The sequence below is a fragment of the Medicago sativa genome, chromosome 1 (genome assembly GCF_051527215.1).
Source record: "Medicago sativa cultivar Bolivia chromosome 1, Bolivia_mono, whole genome shotgun sequence".
NCBI lineage: Eukaryota > Viridiplantae > Streptophyta > Magnoliopsida > Fabales > Fabaceae > Medicago > Medicago sativa.
The window spans coordinates 22,187,413-22,212,137 of NC_140749.1; the positions used below are offsets into that span (position 1 = coordinate 22,187,413).

Sequence of the window (24,725 nt, forward strand, 5' to 3'; positions counted from 1 at the left end):
ATACAACCATTATCTACTTTAACCAAATATAACTGTTTCTTGCACTTGCTAATATGGCAAACATTTTCACCCCCATTTCAGCTGTGACAGGTGGAAAGAAGGATTTGAAGTTGATTGTCTGTGTGGCCCATATATGGCTGATCCGTGATAAGGAAAATCCAGACGATATCATCTTCATGAACATGATATTGGTTGATGAGAAGGTATATTATATAAATCGATTGTATAAATAAATGATCCTTTTTTCAAGTTGCCACTACGATAACATATACTATGGTTTATGTTAATGACATGTTATTTTTTGTTTAGCGAGGACGGATCCATGCCACTGTTCATAAGTTTCTGGTGCCAACGATTCAAGGAAAGATTGAAGAAGGAGGAACATATAAGCTAGAGAATGTCATGGTAGGATTTAATGAGGGGAATTACAAACTCTTGCCACACAAGCACAAACTTAATATGGAATTGGTGTAAGACTTGGATCAAGTTTCAAAGGAGTCAATTTTTGTTTGTTTTATTTGTAATGACTATTAACAAGAGTTACTTTAAGAGATGAGTTGAATACGTAAAAAAAAAAAAAAAAGACAGGTTGATGATAACCAATGATGAATGTGAAAATACTAATGTCACTTCAAATGTCGTTTTTATAGTATTTTGTAATGTATGATAACTAATGTAAAATGTATGGTTTTCAAACTATATTAATGTCAAGATGATATGATTAATGTAATACATTTTTATCATGTGAATATTTCATATTTTATTATTATTATGATATAACTTATTCGTACATATTTTAGTCGGTAGGACCCGTGTGGAGCACGGGTCGATGGTCTAGTATATAAATGTTAGACAGTCTGACCTAACCCTAATCCCGCCCTTTTTGGCGGGTCTGAATATTTTTTATGAAAAAAAGGGTTTTTCAAGGATTCGAACCGGGTACCTCTTGGCTACACTTTACAACTCTCCCCACTAAGTCACTTCCTTTTTGATTGAAATATTGTTGCTTCCAAAATTGATATACCACAGTACTAAAACATTTTTTTAAAGACGCAAACGCCCTAGCGGTTCCTTTTCTGATAACAATTTCTTTTCATTTTTAATGGTTCCTTTATTGATGGCAGTATTTTTTATTATTATTATTATTATTATTATTATTATTATTATTATTATTATTATTATTATTATTATTATTATTATTATTATTATTATTATTTTTGTTGTTGTTATTATTTTCTGTCGTTTACCATATAAAAGTTCCTTTTCATATTTCTTCTTATTTCAGTTACCACATAAAAGTTCATTTTCCTTTTCATTTTTATAGAATTAACGGCCCTTGCGGTTAGGATCAGTTTCTTGGTATATGCTTACTACGTGTTACGATATTAAAGTTGCATTTTTAAAATTGTTGATAATTTGACTGATTCCGATGATAATTTTGTCAGCCTCTTTGTTTCTCATATATTGTTACTTGAAGTTATTTATTCTGACTTTTTATTTGCAAAAATCACTACACTAGATTATAACATTACTTTGATTTCTCCCTCTGACTTTTCAAAAATGTTTACTATTTTCAATTTGTTTATTTTAGTTTTCTTTTAACATGAATGTAATCGAATATGAAGATTGAGAATAAATAAATTCAAGAACACAACCTGGTAATATTATTTGGTAAGAAAAGAAATTTAATAATTTAAATTAGTGTAATTTTTGCATTTTTTGTTGTTGTTTTTTGCAGTCATTTCATAGGATAGTATTGAATGTACAATCAATATAATATTTATATACAAAACCCGTGCATCGCACGGGTTAGAGTCTAGTTTTTATTAATTATCGTAATCAAATGTATTAGTTCAAAGAAATCTATAGTTTTCACTTATGTGACGAATGCACTGCACTGAATAAAAGTAGATGCCGTGTTTTATGAAAAGTTTCCCGTCAAAGATTGAATTCTTTAATATTCCCGTCAACACAGAGAAAATATAGGAGTACAACATGCATCTACTCATGCACCATCTCTCTCACACTTTCCTTTGATAATATAACATTTAAAGAAATACATTTGGTATAACATTTTTTTTGACAAATGATTTTGTATAACACTTCAAAATAAATTGTTTTTTTTGGGTGGTGTAATATAGTTTTTTGGGTAAATTATACTAACCTCCCTTAAGGTTTCTCTAAATGATACAAACACCCCCTCTAGTTTTATAATAGATATTAACCTGCCCAAAGTTCTTTTAAAATAGTTAAATACCTCCCTTTAAAGATTAACACCGTTTGCTAGCTGTTAAAAGTCAAAACAAACAAGTTTTTTGTAGTGTAAAAAAGAATATTTTTGTTTCCATGGAGGAAGACGATTTCATTTGTTGATGGAATCTAGCTTCAGAGCAGATTAAAATATAGTAACATAAAAAGAAATTATTATTGAACCATGTTGTAACAATAAGGAGCCAATTTGAAAGAATAGAGTCTTTATCCTTTGTAATGATTCTACATCTTGTTTCTTCTCCACCCATTTGAGCACGTGATTACAGAGTCACATATTCCTTATTTTGCTTTTTTATTTCAATCGTTTCATGATTCTAGTTCCACATCTTGATTTCAAGTTATTTGATTTTTCCTTATTTTCTTTTTGATTTTTATTGCCACCGTTACATGGTTTCATCCTGGGAAAAATGGGCATTTATATTGATTTCTCAGTTTTATTATCGTTAAAAATTGATGGTTAGAACTTTGCCAATTGCAACAATGGATCAATTTTAGCAAAAGATAACAGAAGGGGGAAGGGTTTTCATTGTCTTTAATTGATTGAAAATTGTTTTAACGGAGGATGTATGGAGATAGCAGGGGGTCTTATTGTTGAGTGAAAAAATAGAGGGGAGGTGGGATGTAATTAGATAAACCTGAAGGGAGGTTAGTGTAATTTACCCTAGTTTTTTTGGTGGTGTTCAAAATAAATTGTTTGAGATAAATGGATATGTGTTTAGTAAACCTAAAATCAAGAAAGTTTGGATTTTGCATAAGAAAATATTAAATATAAAGAAAGTAAACTTCGTGAAACATGGTGAATATATATATATATATATATATATATATATATATATATATATATATATATATATATATATATATATATATATATATATATATATATATATATATATATATATATAGTATAACCGCCGTGGACCTTTTTCAACATTACATCTACTACACTCATGATTTGGGCTCAATAGCAATTTAGGAAATGATTGTATAATGGATATGGATAGATTTTGCCATTTGAAAAGGAAAAAAGAAAAAGAAAAGTAAAAGCAACATACTTCCTTTGGTCTCAAATGTAAGAAACTTTTCACTTTTTAAATTCATTCACTTTATTATAGACCACATACATCATTTATTGAATGAACCAAAAAGTGAAAAGTTTCTTACATTTGAGATCGGAGGGAGTAATAAAATGGGTAATGATTAAACGTGTTACAATTTTCAATTGCAATTTGCAAACACAGCCTTAATGGCCATAACTGATTCACTATTGATTAGTGATTATTTAATTCGTTGAAAATAACATTGCTCTTTTGCGTAAATAAGAAAAGAGCAATGCTATATCTCTAAAAAAATAACATCAAGAATTTTTCAAGAATAAAGAATAGCCAATCACAATACACTATTTGCCACAATTCAAGGAGGTGTGGCTGAAAAATAGGAAGTGGACAAATAAATCATCCAATTAAAATTTGCCAACTATTTCTTGAAAAATTCTTGAAGCTATTTTTCTTGAGAAGTAGCATTTTCCATAAGAAAATGATGATGAATAATGAACGTGAAGAATATTATTGACTTTCTTCTTCTCTTTTTTTGGTACTCTCTAATATTATATTAATGACTTTAATCTTTATGTTATGCCTTTCTATCTTTTGTAAACATCAACTATAATTCGGTTCTCATTTATCATTTTTTTTTTACCTTTGATTTAATATTCAACTTACAATTGGTCAACTCTATTTTCCCAAAAAATAATAAACTATCTTGAACATTTGATTCATATAAAGAAATTACAAATTATAACTTTAACTACTGTGAATCAAGTTTAAATTTAAGGATAGTTGTGATCAAAACCTTGTGACATGTGTGTGTTCAACCGGTGACTAATCATAAATAAATATATATAAATTAGTTTGAAAAACAACAAAATTTCACCTGAATAATTTTAAAATTAAATCAACTAACTCTTTTATTCTATACAATAGTTGAAAATGACAAGTTTAGAGTTAAAAATTGTTGCATTGATATGATGAATTAAGTTTTATTAGTTTAATAATGTATTTTATCAAAAAAAATTAGTTTAATAATGTATGGCGTGGGATATATGATGCATATAAATTAATACTATCAATAACTAATAATTAATAGTCAAAGATTTCTGTTTTTTTGGCTAATTAAAAAAGAAAAATTGTGGAAAATGCTAGCATGATGATCGATTAAGGACTGGAGTTTCAAAACCTTGAGTTTGACTGGAAAAGTAAGTTTGACAATATCATAAGCCACTCGAAAATGTGGACTATTCTAGATCTTTAAGGGTGGCGTCGTTCTCTTTTTTTTTCCCTACTAATCCAAGTTTTTTATATTTAAGTCTGTTCATAGACTTTTTTTATATATGAGGACCATGTATGTAAAATAATTACACTTATTCCAAAATAATAATAATAATAATAATAATAATAATTACACTATTTTTTTATTGCCTCTAGTGTTACTAATATAAAATTATGAGTATGTTTCATTAAAAGAATGTAATTAGTAGATTTTTTTTAACAATTAAAATGAAATATATTACGACCAAAGGTGACTCTTTAAAGACACAAGGTGTGCGAGAAAGGAGCTCAAAAGTTTACAAATTTACAGCCTATCAAGTAGCAAAGGAAACAAACAACAAAAGAAATTAGCCAATAGAAACAAACGGGCTCGACCACCACAAATGAGAATTAAAACGAACATTAATATTAGAAGTCTTCATCCACCAAATTCTATTATTACTTTCATTCGACATGACCCAAACACAACATAACCAAACAAGCTGCAAAAAAGAACACCGAACGTGCACGCCCCCTGAAGAATAAACGAACTGAAAAAATGGATCTTGTAAATGGTACGGATCAGCCAATGAGATACCAATCCACGCCCGAACAAGATTCCACAGTCAACCGAAACAGGGGCAAGAGAGGAATAAATGATGAGCAGTCTCAATGCCTCCACAACCAGTCGCGCACAACTGATTTCATGAGAAATAATGCCACGTGCAACCAAATTGTCCTTTGTCGGAAACCGATTTCGAAGAAGATGCCAAGCCATAATAGAAACCTTCAATGGAACCTGTTTGTGCAAAATGAAATCTGAAGTACCATCAAAGCTAAGGAACTCCTGACTAGTGAGCTTCTGATACACGCTCCGCACCGAATAAATGTTGCGAGGATCAAGCCTCCACTGTCAATAATCTGCGGAATTATTTTGCAAAGAAATATCATAAAGTAAAATCCTACACTCTAACAGCTCCTCCTCCCATGCCCGCAACCGCGGACACCACTGCCAAGCCGTCCGTCCCCCCTCCCACCCAAAATTTTTATATATGAGGACCATGTATGTAAAATAATTACACTTATTCCAAAATAATAATAATAATAATTACACTATTTTTTTATTGCCTCTAGTGTTATTAATATAAAATTATGAGTATGTTTCATTAAAAGAATGTAATTAGTAGATTTTTTTAACGATCAAAATGAAATATATTACGACCAAAGGTGACTTTTTAAAGACCCAAGGTGTGCGAGAAAGGAGCTCAAAAGTTTACAAATTTACAGCCTATCAAGTAGCAAAGGAAACAAACAACAAAAGAAATTAGCCAATAGAAACAAACGGGCACGACCACCACAAATGAGAATTAAAACGAACATTAATATTAGAAGTCTTCATCCACGAAAAGGAGTGTAACTTGACTTTATCTAAGAGTTGGTGAATGGTGCATTCCTTGTTCTTGAAAATTCTATTATTACTTTCATTCGACAAGACCCAAACACAACATAACCAAACAAGCTGCAAAAAAGAACACCGAAAGTGCACGCCCCCTGAAGAATAAACGAACTGAAAAACTGGATCTTGTAAATGGTACGGATCAGCCAATGAGATACCAATCCACGCCCGAACAAGATCCACAGTCAACCGAAACAGGGGCAAGAGAGGAATAAATGATGAGCAGTCTCAATGCCTCCACAACCAGTCGCGCACAACTGATTTCATGAGAAATAATGCCACGTGCAACCAAATTGTCCTTTGTCGGCAATCGATTTCGAAGAAGATGCCAAGCCATAATAGAAACCTTCAATGGAACCTGTTTGTGCCAAATGAAATCTGAAGTACCATCAAAGCTAAGGAACTCCTGACTAGTGAGCTTATAATACACGCTCCGCACCGAATAAATGTTGCGAGCATCAAGCCTCCACTGTCAATAATCTGCGGAATTATTTTGCAAAGAAATATCATAAAGTAAAATCCTACACTCTAACAGCTCCTCCTCCCATGCCCGCAACCGCGAACACCACTGCCAAGCCGTCCCTCCCTCCTCCCACCCAAAATTTTTATATATGAGGACCATGTATGTAAAACAATTACACTTATTCCAAAATAATAATAATAATAATAATAATAATAATAATAATAATAATAATTACACTATTTTTTATTGCCTCTAGTGTTACTAATATAAAATTATGAGTATGTTTCATTAAAAGAATGTAATTAGTAGATTTTTTTTAACAATTAAAATGAAATATATTACGACCAAAGGTGACTCTTTAAAGACACAAGGTGTGCGAGAAAGGAGTTCAAAAGTTTACAAATTTACAGCGTATCAAGTAGCAAAGGAAACAAACAACAAAAGAAATTAGCCAATAGAAACAAACAGGCTCGACCACCACAAATGAGAATTAAAACGAACATTAATATTAGAAGTCTTCATCCACCAAATTCTATTATTACTTTCATTGGACAAGACCCAAACACAACATAACCAAACAAGCTGCAAAAAAGAACACCGAACGTGCACGCCCCTTGAAGAATAAACGAACTGAAAAAATGGATCTTGTAAATGGTACGGATCAGCCAATTTGATACCAATCCACGCCCGAACAAGACTCCACAGTCAACCGAAACAGGGGCAAGAGAGGAATAAATGATGAGCAGTCTCAATGCCTCCACAACCATTCGCGCACAACTGATTTCATGAGAAATAATGCCACGTGCAACCAAATTGTCCTTTGTCGGCAACCGATTTCGAAGAAGACGCCAAGCCATAATAGAAACCTTCAATAAAACCTGTTTGTGCCAAATGAAATCTGAAGTACCATCAAAGCTAAGGAACTCCTGACTAGTGAGCTTCCGATACACGCTCCGCACCGAATAAATGTTGCGAGGATCAAGCCTCCACTGTTAATAATCTGCGGAATTATTTTGCAAAGAAATATCATAAAGTAAAATCCTACACTCTAACAGCTCCTCCTCCCATGCCCGCAACCGCGGACACCACTGCCAAGCCGTCCTTCCCTCCTCCCACCCAAAATCACACATATCCGACACTGAAATTGACTTGTTCTCTGCCAAATCGAAAAGATGCCTAAATAGCACACACAAAGGGGACCCTCCTAACCACATATCAATCCAAAAAAACATATTTGTCCCACCTCCAATCATCCTCCGAGTACACTCCTCAAACCAGCGCCCTCTATACACACACCGTCACCATCACGAATTTTAGCTACCTCCTGCCACCAAGAAGAACCACTCCGGCCCCCAACCTCAAACCTCTCATTCACCTCACCATACCAAGCTACCAACACCCTATACCATAAACCCCCTTTGTCCATTAACATCCTTTAACACCATTTACCTAACAAAGCAATATTAATCTATCTCATCCTCCTTACCCCCAAACCTCCATACTCCATACTCAAACAAATATTATGCCAACCAATCCGAGCAATTTTCCTACAATCCTCACTCCCTCCCCTAAAAAAATTAATCGGTAAAGATTCAATAGAAGAGACAATACCTGATGGAGCTTAGATGAAGGAAAGAGCATAGACAAGAAGAGAGGACAAGACAGACTTAAGGAGAACAGAACGACCACCAAAAGAAAGAAATCTACTCTGCCACCCAGACAATCTATTTTTGATGCGGGACAACACCGGATCCTAAAACAATAATCGCCTCGGATCTCCACCAATAGGAAAACCCAAATACAAAAAGGGAACTTTACTGACTTCACAATTCAACACTGACGCCGCTTCATTCAACCAAGAATCTGGAACATTAACCCCAACCAACAAACTCTTATTAAAATTCACTTTCATGAGTGACATCAACTCGAATAGCACATGAACAGCTCGAAGAGCACGAACATTAGCCCGACTTTTAACACCCAAAAGAAGCATATCATCCGCAAACTGAAGATGTGAAATGATAGCAGGATGCTGCACCCTAATACTATACCCCGTGAAAATGTTAGTCTCAACCATAGCCTTCATCAAGACATTCAGACCCTCTGCATCCAATAAAAACAGGAAAGGAAACAAAGGATCACCTTTACGTAATCCCTTTTCTAAAGGAAATTAATTAGTTGGACTACCGTTAACTAAAACTAACGTCGTTGTTGTACAAACACACTCCTTTATCCATTTCCTGCACAACGTCGAAAAAGACAATATTTCCATTACGACATCTAGGTAACCCTAATCAACTGAATCATAAGCTTTTTCAAAAACAACTTTAAATAACAAAAGCTTCTTTTTACACTTACGAGCCTCATCCACAACCTCATTTGATATAAGAATACCATCAAGAATATGTCTGTCTTTCACAAATACAGACTGCGACTTAGAAATGACACTTTCGATAACCACCGACAATCTATTTGCTAAAAGTTTCGCCAAGATTTTATACATACTCCCCACCAATGAGTTAGGTCGAAAATCATATAATTTTTGGGGATTGTCAACTTTAGGAATAAGAGCAATGAAAGTATTATTGATACCTTTAGTCAACTTGCCATTCTGATGAAACTCTGAAATAAACCGCATAATGTCATCCTTTAAATCAACCCAAAACTCCTTGATAAATCCAAAATTTATACCATCTGGACCCAGAATTTTTAAACTGTCACAATCCCACACAGCCATCCTGACTTCCTCCAATGTAAAAGGTTTGATCAAAACACCACCTTCTGAAAAAGACAACCTCCGAAAATGAAGATTTTCCACACCCGGTCTTACTACATTCCGCGTCCTAAAGTGAGACACAAAATGAGAAACAACAACCTGGCGGATAGGCTGCACACCCTCTACAACCGTGCCCTCCACCAAAATCGACGAAATAGCATTTTTACTCAGCCTACCAAACAAAACAAAATGAAAGTACTTAGAATTTACGTCTTCTTCTTTTAGCCAAAGTGATCTGAACTGCTACCAACAAATGCTTGTATTAATACGCGGCAAGGAGTGAATGTCCGAAGTAATACTATGCATCTTCGCAATTTCATTATCTGACAAAACCTCTTCTTCCCCTTTACAATCCAAGGATGAAAGGCGGGATTTTAGAGCATCAATCTTGCTTGGTAAATTCTTAGCATGAGAAACATTCCACTCCTTTAGAGCCCCTTTAATTAACTTTAATTTTTCTTTTAAAACAAAACCTCCCCAACCGTCGATCTGAAAAGAGTTCCGTTTATTAATCACAAATTGTTTGTACCTGGGGATATCTTGCTAGCACTTCAACATACGGAAGGGCTGAGGACCTCAGTTTTCCTCATCAATCGACAACATCAAATGACAATGATCCGACAAGCCCCTCAAATAGGCCACCTGAACACAATTTGGCCAAACCAAACACCAATCCTCCAAAAGTAAAAACATATCCAGACGACTTATAGAAAGACCATCAATTTTGTATCAAGTATAATTACGACCTAAACTTGCATTTTCAAATATTCGCCATTTATGTTAACACATTACATTGTCACAAAGATGATTCCTTTGACAAATTGTTAATGGTAAAAATTCAAAAAATTTGAAAATATGAGTAGTTTCAGGATATAAACCCTACACTATGAAACGAATTGAAAAAACAAAACTTGGAATAACCAAGAATTGAGACATAAATAATCAAGATATGAAAATGGCTCACTAGGATTTGAAGAATTTGAGATGTCTTCTGCCCCCACAAGTTTTGACATTAACCATTCTGTCTAAAGGCATCCAATGAGAACCATCTTATCTTTGATTTTGTTGTCTCCGTTTAGAAATTGTACATCCTGAAACCAACTCGCGTTGAAATACGAACATGTTATTGAGTTTTTTGGTCTTTCAACCATTATTCCTTTTAGTTTTTTTACCAATTGCCTCGACAAAACCTTTCAATGGTTCACACAACCATCTCTTGTTTGTAATCTGGCTTCTAAAGTCTCCTTTCGGCCAAGTGAGCCGTAATCTTGTCTCAAGCATCTTTCTTAGACATGATCATTATCTAAACCATCCCTTCCGGAAGGGGGAAACAAATCTTTCACCGTAATTTCTGTGTTAAGGATTTCGTTTTCCAACACGAAGTCGTGGGTTGGATCGAGCCTCACAGAACTTGTTTCAATTTGGTCATCATTACCATTTTCAGCGAAAGAGCATGGCACTATTTTTGCCAAACTTTTCTCAAAGGTCTTCCTTGTGATGTTGTTGACTTCAGCAAGAAAGTAACTTTGATCTGCTTCAATATTTTTACCAAACTTTTCTCAAAGGTCTTCCTTCTCAAATCATTTACTTTTTTGATCACTAATAAGTAAATCTAATATTTGTTTAACTCGTAGTTTATTATTATCATTATATATGATCAATGTGAACATAAGATCTAACCAAAGTAAAATAGAGTGCTAATTCTCTTTATGCACTGCTACATTACTTCACCCATATATTAAAGTTTATTCAAGAATATTTATTACAAGTTACAACATATTGAAAATCCAAGTAAAATGCTCAGTAATCTTTATTTATAGAATTCCATTACTCCAGACATAGCTGAGATATCACTGCAAGCAATATGAAATTTGGAAAATCCAGAGCTCATGCATAAGTTTTGAAATTCATTTTCGGTTCTTTCCTTTCCACCATGTATTAAAAACATGAGATTGTCAATAGCACAAGCATGCTTAGAGATTTTGCTTGGGTTTGGGACCTCAGGAATTATATAATCCAAAACAATCACCTTTCCATGTTTTGGCAAAGCTTTGTGACAATTTCTTAAAAACTTCACACATTCTTCATCTGCCCAATTGTGACATACAAGCTAAAATGAAAAGAGAAAAATAGAATAAATGTGGTTAGGACATATTTTAAGCCACATTAACTGGATTATTAGTTACTATTCACCAACCCAAGACTATTAGAAACACTCTATGTAATGATTGATGTAAAGATGAAAAATCATTATTGTTCACAACATAAATTGACTTAGAGATTGAATCCTCAAAATTATGAATAAAGATCGGTAGACACCCTTAATGTGTACACTCTTTTGTACCACTCTGGAAAATTTTAGTTAACCAAATGTATGTTATGTGTGACCACATTTTTTCAGTTTCGTGACCACTATTTAGAAGCTGAAAAATGTGGTCACGCAACTAAATGTGTGTGACCACTATTTTTCCACTTAGTTAACCAAATAAATTCTGGAAAAATAGTGGTCACGCAACTAAAAAAAATGTGGTCACACAGATCATATATTTGGTTAACTGAAATTTTTCAGAGTGGTACAAAGGGGTGTACACATTAAGGGTGTCTACCAATCATTGCTGTAAAATTATTGACCAAATCCATATCGATCTCTAAATTAGTTGCAAAAGTCATTTAGAGACCAATTTAAAGATCAATTTATTGTTCTGTAAGTGTAACTCAATTGGTAGCTACCAGAGAAATTATGTGCAAGGGCCGGAGTTTGAACCTCGGATTCCGCACTTTTCCACACATTATGTGTGTGAATCTAGCCACTAAACTACTTATTGACAAAAAAAAGACCAATTTATTAGCGACCAAAAAATGTGGTTTTTAATTAAGATTTCTTTTCACATGGTAAGTTAAAATATAAATCTAAACCCTCTCATGTACTCACTAACCTTTAGTAAGATGGCATCACCACTTGGAACACTTTCAAACATATTTCCTTCAACATGCTCTATCCCTGCAAGCAAAGATTAATGTGCATTTTCTAATTATTAATTTTGGCTAAACAATGATATTCCATTCTTTCTAGGATTCCTAATTATTCAATTCATTCATAAAAAAAACGTAGCCACTATAAAAAGAGAAGAATATATATATATATATATATACACACACACACACTAATGTATATATATTACCTGGATGAGTTGGTGCATCTTGAACCACTTGGGGTAAATCAAAATTAATGCCTTTTATTGAAGGATATTCAGATATAATCTGTTTCAAAGCATTCCCTACTCCACCACCTACATCAACTAGTGTTGAGACTCCCTCAAATCCTTTATATAGTGTAAGAATCCTTTTCATTTCTAATGGACCAGATTGAGCCATTGCTTTGTTAAAAATTTGATTTAGCTCTTGATTTTTCTCCAAATATTTATAAGCCGGTGATCCATGAACTTTATGAAAATGGTCATTGTTGTTAGGGTTTATAATTGCATCTTTTACATCATACCTGAAAAAAGAAACAACATAATCGTTTTGAGCAATACTTAGGTACAGTGGCGGATTTTCACTTATTTTCTTGGGGGTGCCAAATGCTTTTGTATACTCCACTTTTAATGAACGTTTATATATTACAATATTTCAAATATTATCATACAATAATAAGTGATCTGGTGGTTTGAATTGCTTTAAATAAGTGTTGTGTTGCGGGTTCGATTCTCCTTGGGAACGTTTTTTTTGATAAAATATTAAAAATGCGCGGGTTCGATTCTCCTTGGGAACGTTTTTTTTGATAAAATATTAAAAATGCACAAGAAAATATCAAAAATATACTGGCTAAAGGGTCGAACACACGACCTTTAGCCTTGTTTAAATAAGTGTTGTGTTGCGGGTTCGATTCTCCTTGGGAACGTTTTTTTTGATAAAATATTAAAAATGCGCGGGTTCGATTCTCCTTGGGAACGTTTTTTTTGATAAAATATTAAAAATGCACAAGAAAATATCAAAAATATACTGGCTAAAGGGTCGAACACACGACCTTTAGCCTTGTAAAAGCACCCCCTATCCGCTAGAACAACTGGAAATTCCTTGCTGTATTATGGATAATACTGTTAAAAATGGTAGAATCATAGGGATGAAGATCATAGATGTAAGCAAGATAGCAAGCATAAGAGTACTCATGAGGGAGATACTCAAAGAAACTCATTAGAGAATGAATAGATTTTGATAAAAGATATGAATGTGTACAATGGTGTTCCTATATATAGAGATTAGTTTGAGCAACTAACTCTAACTAACTTCTAACCAAGCTACTAACTCTAGTTTAGTTATCAACTAACTATAGTTGATTACTAACTCTAGTCTAACTACCTTAACTAACTCCATATAACTTCCAACTATTTTAACAGCCTCCCTCAAACTCAAAATGGGGAAATTCACCAATTTGAGTTTGGAATACAATGAAAATACAATTGGAATTTGTATACTATAAAGACTAAGGGAAACATGGAATGTAAACTAGTAAAAACAAAGAAATCCAGCAAATCTAAGAAAGCCCATATTGAAGCCTATAAACTTCACCATTTCCACTGGTGGAAGATGATGATCCACTGGTGGAAGATGAGAAAACTTCAAACTCTGTGCTTAAACCTCTCTTATGCGTTGTTAGCTTCCTCCTTCTTTTAACAATCTTAACCACTTATTCCAGAAGTGCTTTTTCAAGAAAAACAGCTTTATTTGAACTGAAAGTGCTTCACCTAAACGCGATTCAATGGGAAGTGATTATGCAAATATGACAAACCCATTTGAACCAACACACTTTACCCAAACGCAATTCCAAACAGAATACTTCCAACCATGATTCAGAAAACTGAGATTGTGCAAAAGCACTCTCCAATTCTTCGAAACCCACAACTGAAGCCATTGTGGACCAAAACAGCTTTTCCCAAAGGTATGAAAAAGTGATTTTGGACCAAAACAGCTTTTCCCAAACACAATTATGAAGAAAGCGCTTTTCTTTATCTCATTCTGATTGGAAAGACGCTTATGCCTCCCTCGATCCCAAGGTATCCACCACAAACGTGAACGAGTGTGGCGAAAAACTTTGAGAACAACGCACATCGGAATCAAGGAAAACGCACCGCCGGGATCGAATACAAAATTTGAACAGCTTAAGCATGTTGCAGAAAAATCAGAACGAAGCTTCACCTTTGCGGTGGTTGTGCAGGCACTCGTAATCACAGACGATTGCATCACCATTACAACAAGTTGCACGCTTTTCTTGATTTTCAAACGATGCAAGAATTGATCGACGCCGTTTCCGTGTTGACACTTGATAAGAGTACCCTCATGAGTACTCTTATGCTTGCTATCTTGCTTACATCTATGATCTTCATCCCTATGATTCTACCATTTTTAACAAATACTATATATATAGTAAACTTGGGGGGTGCCACGGCACCTGGGGGTCTCAATAGAGATCCGCCCCTGCTTAGGTACCCAGCGATCGAATTTAAAATTACTAGGATCTTCTTCCATTAAAAGCCGGAATGTTAACACCATAATAAAGTAAAAATAGTCATGTAAAAAATAAATACTACTTAAAAGTTGTTACTTTTTTCATATAAATAAGACTAAAAAATCTATGTTAATTAATAGCAGAGTAGTATATATGCTTTCACCAACAAAACAAAAAAAGAAAATGAGTGTATATCTTATTCCTTGAAGAAACAGTTTGAATAAATAATATTTAATTACCAAACATCATGATATCCACGATGGATTAATGCTGAGAGTGGACCCAAAGAGCCTCCATCTTTATCCAATGCAAAGTATTGACCAATTGATGAGAGAGCATAAACTCTTTCTTTCTTACCATCTTCATTGGTACGAATGGAGCAAGTGAGAAGAGAGTAACTAGCCAACACAGTCAACATACGTTCAAGCCTCTCAGCCAATTCAGGGTGTTGATTTGGAAGCTCAGAAGCAATTTCAGAAGCAGAAAAACTAGAATGTTCACTTGAACTTTGTAACTTAGCTATGATATCAAATAAATTGAGATCAATAGCAGCATTTAGTATTGCAGGAAAAATCCTACTAAAACATAATAACAACGCAGAAAGATAAGCATCATCAACTTTTTCAACCTCAGGGGGAAACTGAGTTTGTTTGGTGTTGGAACTCATCTTAACTATGAGTTTTGCACTTTCTCTAGTTTTGGTGCTCGTTATATGAACATACTTCCTCAATAGTTATAAGTAATCATCAGTAGAATAGTCATCATTGACGAATTCTATGTTTGAATATTATTTTTTAAGTCAAATGATTCGAAGTTTGAATATTATTTGGAGCAGGTATTGACATTCACAATTTGGAAAGTGTCATTTATATGGTAATTCAAGTAGCTTTAGTTGAATTGTTTTTCTTCAATAGTATCTCTAAATTAATATTAAGTGTATCATTCTTAAGTTATTATTTTTTACTTTATATTTATAATAATGAACATACATCAAGCTTAATAAGGTTAATTTCGTAAAATTGTTGTTATCTTTCCCTTATTTATCATATTTTTTCTTTGGAAAATGTTAACAAGTGCCTTAAGGGCATTGTTTAAGCATCTAAAAATAGCAACTTTTGCATTGGAAATTGTACGGTTATGACTTTAACATGTGTTGGACTTGTATTTTCAAGACAGTTTCTTTTTGTGGGTTCCTTAAACAATGTCCTTAAGACACTTGTTAGCAAGACCCTTTTTCTTAATATGTATTAGATTGTCGTACAATATCACGATTAGTGTGGATTTGAGGGAGTATAAATTGTCAAAATGACAATATAACTTGTCAAAAATCATGTATTCATTTTTTTAAAAGTTAAAAAAAAAATATTCTTTTATACTTTTAATAAAGTTTAAAAATATTCTTAGCAAAACTTTACTTAAAATACAGTTAGTTTTTTTAACAATTAAAATAAAGACAGTTGTTTAGTTTCTTCTTCTTTGAATAATTTGTCAAGTGTTTAGCATCAAATGACGTTATGATGAGATTTAAGTAGGATTGTACCTTGACTTTTTGATTAAAAAATTGAATGTTCTTCCCTTTTGAATTTTTGCAGCATTTGATGTTGAAAAATGAATATTTTCACCGAAGCTTAGGATACAATATAGAGACAAATCAAGGATTTGTTTGTTACAAATACATATAAAAATGATTTTTTATTCGATAATTTAAGGTAATTTTTTTTAGAGTTTTTATAAAAATTTAGAATATATTATGCGTTTGTTTAGTGTAATAATTTTTTATTTTTCATAAAATCATTTAGTTAGTTTGAATATCACTATAAGAAAGGTGCGATCATACCAGCACTAATGCACCAGATCTCATCAGAACTCCGCAGTTAAGCGTGCTTGGGCGAGATTAGTATTAGGATGGGTAACCTCCTGGGAGGTCCTTGTGTTGCACCTCTCCCACCCTTTTGTCCTCGTCCTGGGAAGTCCTTGTGTTGCACCTCTCCCACCCTTTTGTCCTCGTAAGCTTAACTCAGTTGGTTGGGACAATGCATAAAATATGCAAGGTCCGGGGTTCAAACCCCGGCCACTACCAAAAAAAAAAAAAAAGAATATAACTATAAGAAAAAATTTGTTTCGAAAATTTGATACTTATTTTCTCTTCTCTAAACAAAATATATATTCTAAGAAGTTACTCTTAACATCTTCTCATGTAAAGTTATTTTAAGATTTTTTTTTTAAATTCGGATGATTTTAAAAAACAATAACAAACACATACAATACTCTAAAAATATATATTTGATTAAAAAAGTGATTTTTTTTAAAAAAATTATAACAAACGAACTTTTAAGTTTTTCACAAATTTAAGAAGTTACTCTTAACATCTTCTCATGTAAAGTTGTTTTAAGATTTTTTTTTTAAATTCGGATGATTTTAAAAAACAATAACAAACACATACAATACTCTAAAAATATATATTTGATTAAAAAAGTGATTTTTTTTAAAAAAAATTTATAACAAACGAACTTTTAAGTTTTTCACAAATGAGTCATAAAAGAAATCCCAATCAAATCTAATAAATGTGAATGACCTATTTCACTTTTTAATGTAACAGGGGTGTAGGGAATTATTTTCTAATGTTACTTTGCATGACACTATTTCTGATTCTTGGCGGTGGCTCTTGGATTCGAATGGGGGTTACTTTGTTCGTGCGGTTTATGATTTGTTGACATCTCAGGAGACACCTCAGTTATGTCATAATCTGGACCTCATTTGGCACAAAAAGGTCCCTTTGAAAGTTTCGATTTTTGCATGGAGATTTCTTCGGGATAGGCTTCCTACTAGATTCAACTTGGTTAACCGTGGCATTATCACTACAGTGGCGCGGTTGTGTGTGGCGGGGTGCGGTCATGTCGAGGATACTAACCACTTGTTTTTGTCTTGTCCTACTTTCAGTGCTATTTGGCCGTTGGTGCAGGCTTGGATTGGTTTTGATGGGGTGGACTCTCAGGTTCATTCTGATCACTTCTTGCAGTTTACTAATTACACATGAGGTCAGAAGGAGCGGTGATCCTTTTTACATATGATTTGGCTTTTGTGTGTTTGGACCATATGGAACGAACGCAATTGCAGGTTGTTCAAAAATAAGGAATGTTCTATTATTCAGTTGTTAGATAAAATTAAGTCACAATCGTTGTGGTGGCTGAAAGCTTGTAAGGCTAATTTTGTTTTCGGAACTTAGTCCTGGTGGTCAGGCCCTTTTCAGTGTTTGGGGCATTGACTAACTTTTTGTTTCTTTCTGACTGACTCTTGTATTTTACGTGGTTACTTTGGCACGCCTTGTGCTAAAATGATTAAGTTGTCAGTGTTAATATAATTCATTTTGACTTGTTTAAAAAAAAAACTTTTTAATGTAATTACTTTTTTCTCAGTTATAAATCAGCTAGTATTAATTTCATTAGTTAGTGTGAAATAATCAATTTGGGTCAATTATTTTGGGAATGGAGTGGAAGAGTAATGAAATATTGGTAGCAAAATCCATCTTCTTCACGCAGGAATGAGTTCGAGTTACTCACTATGACCACAAACTCCACTGACACTCACATACTACAACATTTAACAACTCATCATCGCTTCAATATGCAATTCATTTCGAACCAAACAAAATTGGGAGATTATCTTATCTTTCATCAATTTAACCAAATTCAATTCATTTCCATCAATTTAACCCCCTTCACTATCACAACTAAATAACGCGCATTTTCTTTCTTCCACCAAAACGCACCGTTTTCAACACACTCTTCATTTTTTACTTTACTCACATACGGTTCATGCGGTTATCGATTCACTCATCAACATTTCTGAGTTTCTTGACTCTTGTTCTCGATCGGTTAGTTGATGCTGCTTTCGATGTTATTCGTTATATCGATGAATTATGATTTTGTATCGTTTTTAATTCTTTGCTTCATGTTGCTCAGAGGTGTAATCGATTTGAAACTGTTTGGGAGGTTTATGGTTACATGATTTTGAAAAGAGTTTATCCTAATGTTGTTACTTTCAGGATTATGATTGATGCTCTTTGTAAAGAAGGATTGTTACAGAGGAATGTTGATAATGTGGATCGGATTGTTGGCAAGCGAAATTCTCATTTGCCTTCGGTTATTGTTAATTCGAGTTTGATATTGAGAATGTTGGAAAAGGAGGGAGAAGAAGAAGGTAAGTTAGTTAAGATTGTTAATTCGAGTTCTTTTGCTCAAGATAATCATGTTGCCAACTCTTCCAACATGATGGTCGAACTCAATACCTTGGCTTGGCTAAGCCTCTTGAATTAATTTAGACATTTTTATTTTACATGTTGTTTATTTATATCTTTAACTTTTGGTTGAAATTTATATCTTTAACTTTTTTATTGGTTAAATGTAATATACTTATTAATTAGAACTAGTATGGACATCCGTGTCAAGCACGGGCTAGAATTTCGTCATACTTAAGGGAGATGATATTGTGATGTATCAAATATCATTTAAAACTTAACATTGGATAAAAAGAGTGCACATTGAACAACAAATAAGTGACAAAATACATACCAGTTTCAAATCCACACCAGTGTGATATTTCTCTCACTTGTGTGGTTGGTCTTTCTCAAATGTGTCAATCCACACCAGTGTTGGCTCCCTGTAAGGCCCAACAGCTGTATGATGTCCCGGTTTAATATTGTGGGAGAGAAGGAGTGGTTCTTGGTGAAGAATCACGAACACGAAGACTCTGACACTTAATGAAGAGATGTTAATGTGTCAAGTGAGTTAAAATTACAGTTTAGGAAAGAGTAGATGTTGAACAACCCAACGTAGTCTCCCATGAAAATCCAAACATTATGAAAATCCAAACATTAGACACAGTTAAAAATCCAATTTTATGTGTCTAACTTTTTTCTAAATTAATCATACAAAAATATCCAACTCCTTCAATAAACTCATAAAATTACCGGCAACTCACTCAATCTCTGAATTTAAAGTTTCCTTTTTATTAGATATATATTTCTCGATCTCAAGTTTCTTTTTCATTTTCTTTATTTTTCTAGTTTTCATTTTATTTTCTCATGAAAGAAAAGAACATAAACCCCCTATATTAAATTAGAATCAAATCGCTACTTTGACCATGTTGTGCCTTCGTTTGACCTTATTTGACAATGTCACATAATCGCAGACACGGAGACTCGCACACTTGAGGGAGAGATGTTAATGTATCAAATTTGAGTTAAATTTCTACAACGGATGGAACAATAGATGTTGAATAACTTATAAGTAAGATGATCATATACATAAACCTAAAGAATTTAAATGAAAATGTGGTGTCAATCTGAAATTTGACCAAAAATGTGTTATGTTGAGTCGACACAATACATGCTTATTAGACATTTGAAATTGATGTTGAATTTATTTAATGAGTTTAATATTTTGCTATCATAGTTACTTAACAATATCCAACTCTTTCAACAAACCCATAAAATTACCAATAACTCGTTATTTTCCCTTATCATTTCTTTTATATATATTTAAATTCCTTTTTCATCTTATATCCTTTTCTAATTTACTTTCTCTTTTCTCATGAAAGAAAGAAGCAAGACATTTTTTTTTACCATTTGTACCTACGACACCTGATTCAGCTATTTCACCAGATCATAGACATAGAGAGTCTCACATTTAAGGGAGAGGTGTTAATGTGTCATGTGTATTTAAAGTTCTCTATTATTTGCAATAGTAGAAATTGAGCAACATATAAGTTAAGTTGTTGGATGAAGATGTGGTGTTAGTCTCATTTGCGGGGTTTCTCTTAGCTATATACAATGATCCAACCAATTGTAGACTCCCTCAAAACTCGGAACTTTATGATTCTAGGTTTATTAGTTTTTGGATTCCATTTGCTTAATTTTTTTGGTCAAATAAGTAAATGGTCCCCCTAAATATACAAACATTTGATTTTAGTTCCCCTAAAAGATTCTTTAGGTTTTTAGTCCCTCCAAAATTTTTCCATCCATAAAATTAGTCCCTACTTTTCAGTCAACTCATGTCTAACCTTTATATTTTTTAATAAAATTTTCCAGAAATGGGTAGAATATTATGACAAATATAGGTACATAAACCTCCGTATTTGTTTTTTTATTTTTGTCTCTCTTCTCATGAAAGAAAGGGACATAAATCTTCCTTCATGAAACCACTACGTACTAACCCACCTTTTTTACAGATGTTGTGCCTCCGTTTGACCTTATTAAAGAGTTTGAACAACATATAAGTGAGACAACTCATTTACCTAATGTCTTAAGATTTTGTGTGAGGATGTGACGTCAATCTCACTTGTACTATACATTGCGATAAATTCTTTGTTAATTTTTACATGTCATTTATTTAATTTATATATCTTAAGCTTTTGTTATGGCTTTATCTTATCTTATTTGGTTACGTTACCAGATCACAGATGCAGAGTCTCACATATAAAGAGAGATATGTTAATATGTCATATGTCATATGTGAGTTAAAGTTTCACATTAGATGCATGAGTAGACGATAAGAAGCGTATAAGTGAGACGATCCTTATACCTAATATATATCTTAAAGATTTGAATACAAATGTGGTGTCAATATCACTTGTGCGGTTGCTCTTAGTCTAATGCGATTATCAAACTTAGTATAGACTCCGCTGAAAGTCCCAACATTGTGGTGAATTCTTTTGTTCATTTTTGGATGTCATATGCTAAATTCTTTTATCTTAAATTTTAGTTCTTGTACGTATGTCATTCACTTTGGTGCATTTTTTTTCTTGAACCCTTGTTATTTAAAATTCCTTCACTTTTGTTCTTTGGTGGGATCTGACAATAGAAAAATGTAAATGTGTTATGTTAACAAAATAGATGCTTATTAGACATTTGAAGCGAAGATGTGATATCAATCTCACTTATATGGTTACTCTTAGTCTAATATGATGATTCCCCCGAAGTTCCAACATTATGATGAATTATTTTGTTTGTGTTTGGATGTCATTTTTATCCTGAAATTTAGTTTTGAGATGTCATTTGGTTTCATACTATTTTTTTATTAAACCTTTATTATTAAAAATTCCTTCACAGTTGCTCTTTGGTGGAGTTTTTTAATTAAGTCTAATTTCTTGGTAATATAATTATCCAAAAATCTTCAACTCTTTCAACAAACTCATTAGATTACCAACAATTCACTTTATTCCTTATACTCTCACAATCAAACCATACACCTTATTTTTTCCCTTATCATTTTTCTCATGTTCAAATTATTTTTAAATCCTTTTCTTTTTTCTAACTTCCTTTTGCTCTTCTCATGAATTTTTTATGGTGTTTGTTTTATTCAATAAAAACATCAAATGTTATACCTCAATAGTCATTATCATGCAATGATCATTAAAGAATTATCCAGTATACCTTTTTCTTTATTAAATTAGTCATAAATATATAAAAAAAAATTACCTTAAAAGGCATTTACGTGCTATGAAAAAAACATGACATGCTCTTTTTTTAAAGTCAAATTTTATAGAAAATCAGTAAAATTGAAATTTAAAAAATCACTGGGTATCATTTAGTTCTCCTTCAAAATGTTGTTGTTGTTGTTATTATTATATGATTTTTTTTTCCATATTTATACTCTTGTATATTTTTTTGAGGGAATTTATACTCTTGTATGTTGTTGTGGGTGTATTTGGTCTTATTGATGAATACAGTTCATTTGATTAATTACTGACAAATTAGAAATGTATAAAGGGAGATAATTCAAAATGTAATATTATTGTCAAATGAAATTCAACATGACAATAAAAACAATTCAGTCAAGGAAAATAACTGAAATTAATGAAAAAAAAAATCTTGAAGGGGGGATTAATGGAAAAGATCTCCTTAGCTCTTTTACTTGATTACATTTATGCTTGAAATAACCGTTATTTTTGAAATCATCATCCTTTAGAAAATTTTGATTACACACGAAGAGAGAACATGTGAATCTAGAAATCTATCTAACACTAAATGAACGTACTTGTCAGAAGTGAAATGAAGTTTCTTTAATTTTTTAACTGGAGTTTTGAATTCATTTTTTCTTTGAAATTTAAATCTTTCAGCATAAAGTGATAATTAGCATTTTATTTTGACTATGAGTGTAACTTGCAATGTTTCAAACTCCTATCTGTCCTCGTGAACTTAACTCAGTTGATAAGGATAATGCATAATATATGCAAGGTCCGGGGTTCAAACCCCGGCCACCATAAAAAAAGAAAAAAAACTCCTATCTCACAAATACAACATCCTTTAAAAAAAAATCTTGCCAATACAACATGAAGTCCTTCATCAATATAATCTTACCGTACTCAAGACTATATATGATCTTATTCTTCTGCATATAAGATTTGTCATTAGTCATCACTCCAAAAGTCATGGCTTTATTTTTTTTTTGAGGGAAAAGTCATGGTTTTATATTTTGATGTCATTGACGCTTTAGAATACGTATAGTTATTTATTTATTTTTTATTTTTTATTTTTATTTTTGATCCACAAAATTTAAAAAAAATATAGCCATATAGCCTATGACACTTATGGTGACACTGAATTACATCATTTTCTCATATTATTATCCATATTGGTGTATGTGTCGTGTTTGCGTTTGGCTTCATAGAATATAGCTGTATCATGAGAATTGTGAGTTAATGTTTACATCCTTGAATTATTCAATTATGTCTTATTGTAATCTATTATGAAGTGTGTTGAGGAAAAGGCCATAAAATCATGTGGGATGGAATTGCTAACTGCTAAGTTATATGGTATATTGGCTATCATGAAAATAAAGTGAACAAATAACAAAGTAGTTAGCAATTTTTTTTTAAAACCGAATAAGATAGCATCTAAACACAAAAGTGAAAACAACCAAGAGAGAGATACTACTAAGTACACATGGTTTAATTGATAGAATAAGCAAATCAATAAATGATAAAACTGGTTGAAGAAATAACAACCATACACGAAAATTGTAATATCCCGCCTGACAGTATCGGTATATTACCCATGATCGTGTCAGAGAAATTAAATTCATGGAAATGTAAGTTAATGGAAATATTTTATGACAAGTCAGCTTTTTACGGGAAAAGAATCAGAGTCGTTTTAAACACGTTCAAGGTAAGGGCAAAATGGTAATTTCACGTGAAATGGATATTAATTGGTTTTAACCCAAAAATATCTCATTTCCAATTCTCTTTCTCTCTCTAAGTTGGCAAAAGCTTTTCTCTCTTCCTTCTCTCTTCTCCTCCACGCCTCCTTCCTTCCTTCTCACTATCAAATCTTTCCAAAACTTCTTCTTTCCATGGGAAAGCTTTAAGTTTATGTTTCCTCTTGATCTCTTTATTTAAGGGAAGGGTGTTTTTGGTTTATTTCTCAACTTCTCATCTCAATAAAGGTTTCAAGGAGTTAGGGTTTTGCATTGAGCAAGAAGCTGGAGTTGGTTTTATGGTACTCTCAAGATCAAGGAACAAGTAGAAGCTTGATTGAGCTTGTTTTTCCAACTCTATCTTTACAAGGGAAAAATCATGGAATTAGGGTTTTGGTGGAAGAAGCCTTGGATTGGATTAGAGATGAGCTAGCAAAGGTCATGATGCTATGAATTGCAAGAGAGGACAACAAGAATGTATGGTTTGAGCAAAGGAAGCAAGTGATCACAAACTAGGGTTTTGCCATGTTTGAGCTTGGAGCTTGTTGATGCTTCAAGAACTTGATTAGGTGAGTTCCATAGATAGAATTCCCACCCTTTGGGATTATGATTATGTCATGTGTGTTTAATATGAACAATATGTAATTCTAGGTTTTATGTATTAGTCTAGTTGCCCCTTTTCTTGCCATGCTTACTAAACATGTTTATACTTGCCAAATGAATGTTTACAAGTATTCTATGATCAAATATGTA

At 32.8% G+C, this 24,725-nt stretch overlaps 2 protein-coding genes, 1 long non-coding RNA gene and 1 other non-coding gene across 5 annotated transcripts; 2 read left to right on the forward strand and 2 right to left on the reverse strand.

Annotated features, from left to right (window-relative positions):
- Positions 1 to 6,175: 6,175 nt before the first annotated feature.
- LOC146953635 (uncharacterized) lies at positions 6,176 to 9,233 on the reverse strand. The gene is made up of 5 exons (XM_085742122.1): positions 8,855 to 9,233; positions 8,266 to 8,599; positions 7,761 to 7,896; positions 7,174 to 7,485; positions 6,176 to 6,502 (listed from the first exon to the last, which is right to left on the reverse strand). The coding sequence occupies exons 1-5, from the start codon at positions 9,231 to 9,233 to the stop codon at positions 6,176 to 6,178; spliced, it is 1,488 nt and encodes a 495-aa protein (XP_085598248.1).
- Positions 9,234 to 10,890: 1,657 nt separating this feature from the next.
- Positions 10,891 to 15,481, reverse strand: LOC146953636 (isoliquiritigenin 2'-O-methyltransferase-like). 2 transcript variants are annotated; one of them, XM_085710921.1, is made up of 4 exons: positions 15,018 to 15,481; positions 12,506 to 12,771; positions 12,209 to 12,273; positions 10,891 to 11,382 (listed from the first exon to the last, which is right to left on the reverse strand). In XM_085710921.1, exons 1-4 carry the CDS (start codon positions 15,443 to 15,445, stop codon positions 11,083 to 11,085), a joined length of 1,059 nt encoding a protein of 352 aa, XP_085567047.1. In that variant the 5' UTR covers positions 15,446 to 15,481; the 3' UTR covers positions 10,891 to 11,082. The 2 variants fall into 2 exon arrangements, with proteins under 2 accessions (XP_085567047.1, XP_085567045.1); XM_085710919.1 differs by having other exon boundaries at positions 12,455 to 12,771.
- On the forward strand, positions 12,677 to 14,962 carry LOC146953637 (uncharacterized). The gene is made up of 2 exons (XR_015010956.1): positions 12,677 to 12,812; positions 14,756 to 14,962. It is a non-coding gene; the product is annotated as an uncharacterized LOC146953637 (long non-coding RNA).
- A 1,120-nt stretch (positions 15,482 to 16,601) lies between the features above and the next one.
- LOC146953638 (5S ribosomal RNA) lies at positions 16,602 to 16,720 on the forward strand. The gene has a single exon (XR_015025063.1). It is a non-coding gene; the product is annotated as a 5S ribosomal RNA (ribosomal RNA).
- Positions 16,721 to 24,725: the final 8,005 nt, after the last annotated feature.